This window comes from Myotis lucifugus, unplaced genomic scaffold (genome assembly GCF_000147115.1).
Source record: "Myotis lucifugus unplaced genomic scaffold, Myoluc2.0 scaffold_40, whole genome shotgun sequence".
In the NCBI taxonomy this organism is placed as follows: domain Eukaryota; kingdom Metazoa; phylum Chordata; class Mammalia; order Chiroptera; family Vespertilionidae; genus Myotis; species Myotis lucifugus.
Window position 1 is genome coordinate 1418293 of NW_005871088.1, and position 2839 is coordinate 1421131.

General features: G+C 50.4%; 1 protein-coding gene across 1 annotated transcript; it reads left to right on the plus strand.

The window, feature by feature from the left end:
• Positions 1–312: 312 nt before the first annotated feature.
• LOC102428877 (PWWP domain-containing protein MUM1L1-like) lies at positions 313–2325 on the plus strand. The gene has a single exon (XM_006087786.1). It carries the CDS (start codon positions 313–315, stop codon positions 2323–2325), a length of 2013 nt encoding a protein of 670 aa, XP_006087848.1.
• The last annotated feature ends 514 nt before the right edge of the window (positions 2326–2839 follow it).

Here is a 2839-nt window from a genome sequence, read left to right on the forward strand (position 1 = left end):
CCTTCTTTATATTTATCTCTTATCAGTTATCAATGACCAACTTCTTCTATTTCCACAAAAGAGCTTTCTGATACTCTTTTTCTTTTTCCATATTCCAGTATTCTCCGGTGTAGTCTGTCAAAACACGAGTTCCAGCATTTCTGGCAGATTCAGGTGGAGCACAGGCCACACAAGCGGTAAACCCTCTGTCGTCCTAGGCAGAAAGCTGTGGCGAAGAACACTGTCTTAGGGGACACCTGCTGTAGCTGTATATATGACAGCCGGGCCATCTACCTCTGTTAGTTACCTCTTAGTTACCTAAGTCCCATCATAATGGACTCTGAGTATGTCTTATGCAATTGGAAAGGCCACTTTTGGCCAGCAAGGGTTTTGTCCAGATCTGAAACCTCACCAAAAAGTAAGGGGAAAAAGATATGTTCTCTAGAAGTTCAAATACTTGCAGTGGGTAAAAAAGTTAAAGTGAAAAACAGAGACATAAAGATCCTTGATGAGTCTCGAATTGAGTCTATTACCTCCTTGCTAGGGGCCCAGACCACAGCCAGAGTCCCACCAGGAGAGGGAGAGGCCTACAAAAGTGCTCTTGCTATAGCACTGGAGATTCTGAAAGATAGAGCAAACTTGGGTGCAGCAAGGGCATCTGATGATCCAGAGACCCCTATGATGTCTCAAAAGGGAACCCAGAAGCGATCTCATAAAAAGTTTCCGAAGCCCAAAGGGAACTCACCAAGAAGTCTCAGGAAAAGTAAAAACCCCAAGTCATTGTTGGTAGGTTCAGAGGGTGAGGATGCCCCCGAAGGTGACAAATCCCAGGTGCACACCCCCCTCGCTCCTGCTCCAAAGAGAAGGCGAGGCAGGCCCCCACAGAGCCACAGCATGTGCTCCAACTTCCCACCACTTTCAGAAGAGGAGCGTGAGACAGAGGGCCAGGCAAAGACAGGCACCTCAAGAGTTCGTTCCCAGCATGTCACAGCCAAGGAAGAAGCTGCAGGTGCTCAAGAGGGAAGCATCCTTCCTTCTCAGCCACCTGGTTTGAGCGTCACTGTGCCCAAGGCCCGGAAAAGAAAGGCACCACGCAGCACCTGCCCGAAGACCCTGGCTGTCTCCTCTGAAGGCTCTCCCTCCTCTGGGAACATTGAAGACCCTGAAGAAGGTGTCCAAGCATCAGGCTCAGAAGGGGCGGCGGCATCCTCCAGCGCCCCTAAGCCCAGTCCGCGCTCTTCATCCCGTTTAGCAGGCAAAGTAAGGAAGCAGTGGGGACCCGTGTTTAAGAAAGAATGGAAAAAACGTCAGCCTTCAGTTGACTCAAAGGCTGTTCACCCAACCACCACTGTTAAGAAGAAGGTCGCCAAGGGAGTGGGACAACCGACAAGCATGGCCTTCCCACAGGAGCCGTGTCCCATTGAAACAGGAATGATGGTCTGGTTTAAATTTCAAAATCACCCGTTTTGGCCAGCAGTAGTCAAGAGTGTGAACCACACGGAGCGGACGGCCAGGGTGCTTCCGGTTGAGGCAGACATGCACCATGACCAGAGTGGCCTTCAAGTGCCTCTTCGGAGATTAAAGCACCTGGAATGCAACGCGAAGGAGAAGCTGCTGAAGAGAGCCAGGAAGGTGTATGAGCAGAGCGTGGACTGGTGCTTCTCCCTGATTTCCCACTACAGAGAAGAGCTCGCTCGGGGGTCTTTCGCAGGCTCTTTCCTCGACTACTATGCTGCCGACATCAGCTACCCACTGAGGAGAGCCGTCCAAGAGGGGGAGCTGTACATTGCCTTCCCAAAGGTGAATTACGCAGACCTGGAAGATTCTGAGGAGGAGAGCTCCCCGGGCGGGAGGAGGCCCCGCAAGAAGATCCTCCCTGACCGCATGAAGGCCGCTTGGGACCGAGACAACCAGAAGCTTGTGGACTTCATCGTGAAAAGGAAGGGGGCCGACCACCACCTTCTGGACATCGTCAAAGGCAGGAAGCAGTCCAGGTGGCTGACGTCCTTTCTGAATTCAAGCAGGTATGTGATCTGCGTTGAAACATACCTGGAGGATGAAGACCAGTTGGATGTTGTGATGCAGCATCTACAGGAGATCTACAAGCACATTGACAAGAACAAGTTGAGTCTGACCAGAGATGACAAAGTGAGTTTTGTCCTGGAAGTCCTTCTTCCAGAAGCCATCATCTGTTCCATCGCTGCCCTGGATGGGGTAGATTACAAGAAGGCAGAAGAAAAGTACCTTCGAGGGCCCCCCGTGCATTACCGGGAAAAAGAACTCTTTGATAAAAATATCTTGAAGAAAATAAGCAAGAGACCAGCAATCGAGGGCTGGGCTAGATAGGTCTCCCCCTCCACAGAGAGACTCTCATTTGTATCATTAGCTAGAAACCCTGGCTGCACAAAACGTGTGATCCCTCCATTCTCTATAGCATGTAAAGTCATTCTGGAAACTTGGAAATATGCTGAATTTGTTAAAATATTGCCAATATTGTACTTCTCTCTGCTTGCTCAGATGTGTAACTGTCTGAACTTTTTAATAAAATCACTTTTGTATATAGTTTATTTCTATATATATAAAAGCCTAAGCAATGGTCCAACCGTTTGACTGTCAGACGCGTAGCTATGATGTGCACTGACCACTAAGGGGCAGACACTCAACGCAGGAGCTGCGGAGCTTTGGTGACTTGGCAGCTGTGGTTCTCAGGTGATGCACCCAGAACCAGAGAGGAGGGAGCCCGATTCCAGAGTGCAGCACCTGAGAACTGCCCTCTCGCAATCTGGGACCCCTCGGGGTATGTCAGAGAGCCAGTTTCAGCCTGATCCCCACAGGCCAGGCTGAGGGATCCCACTGGCGC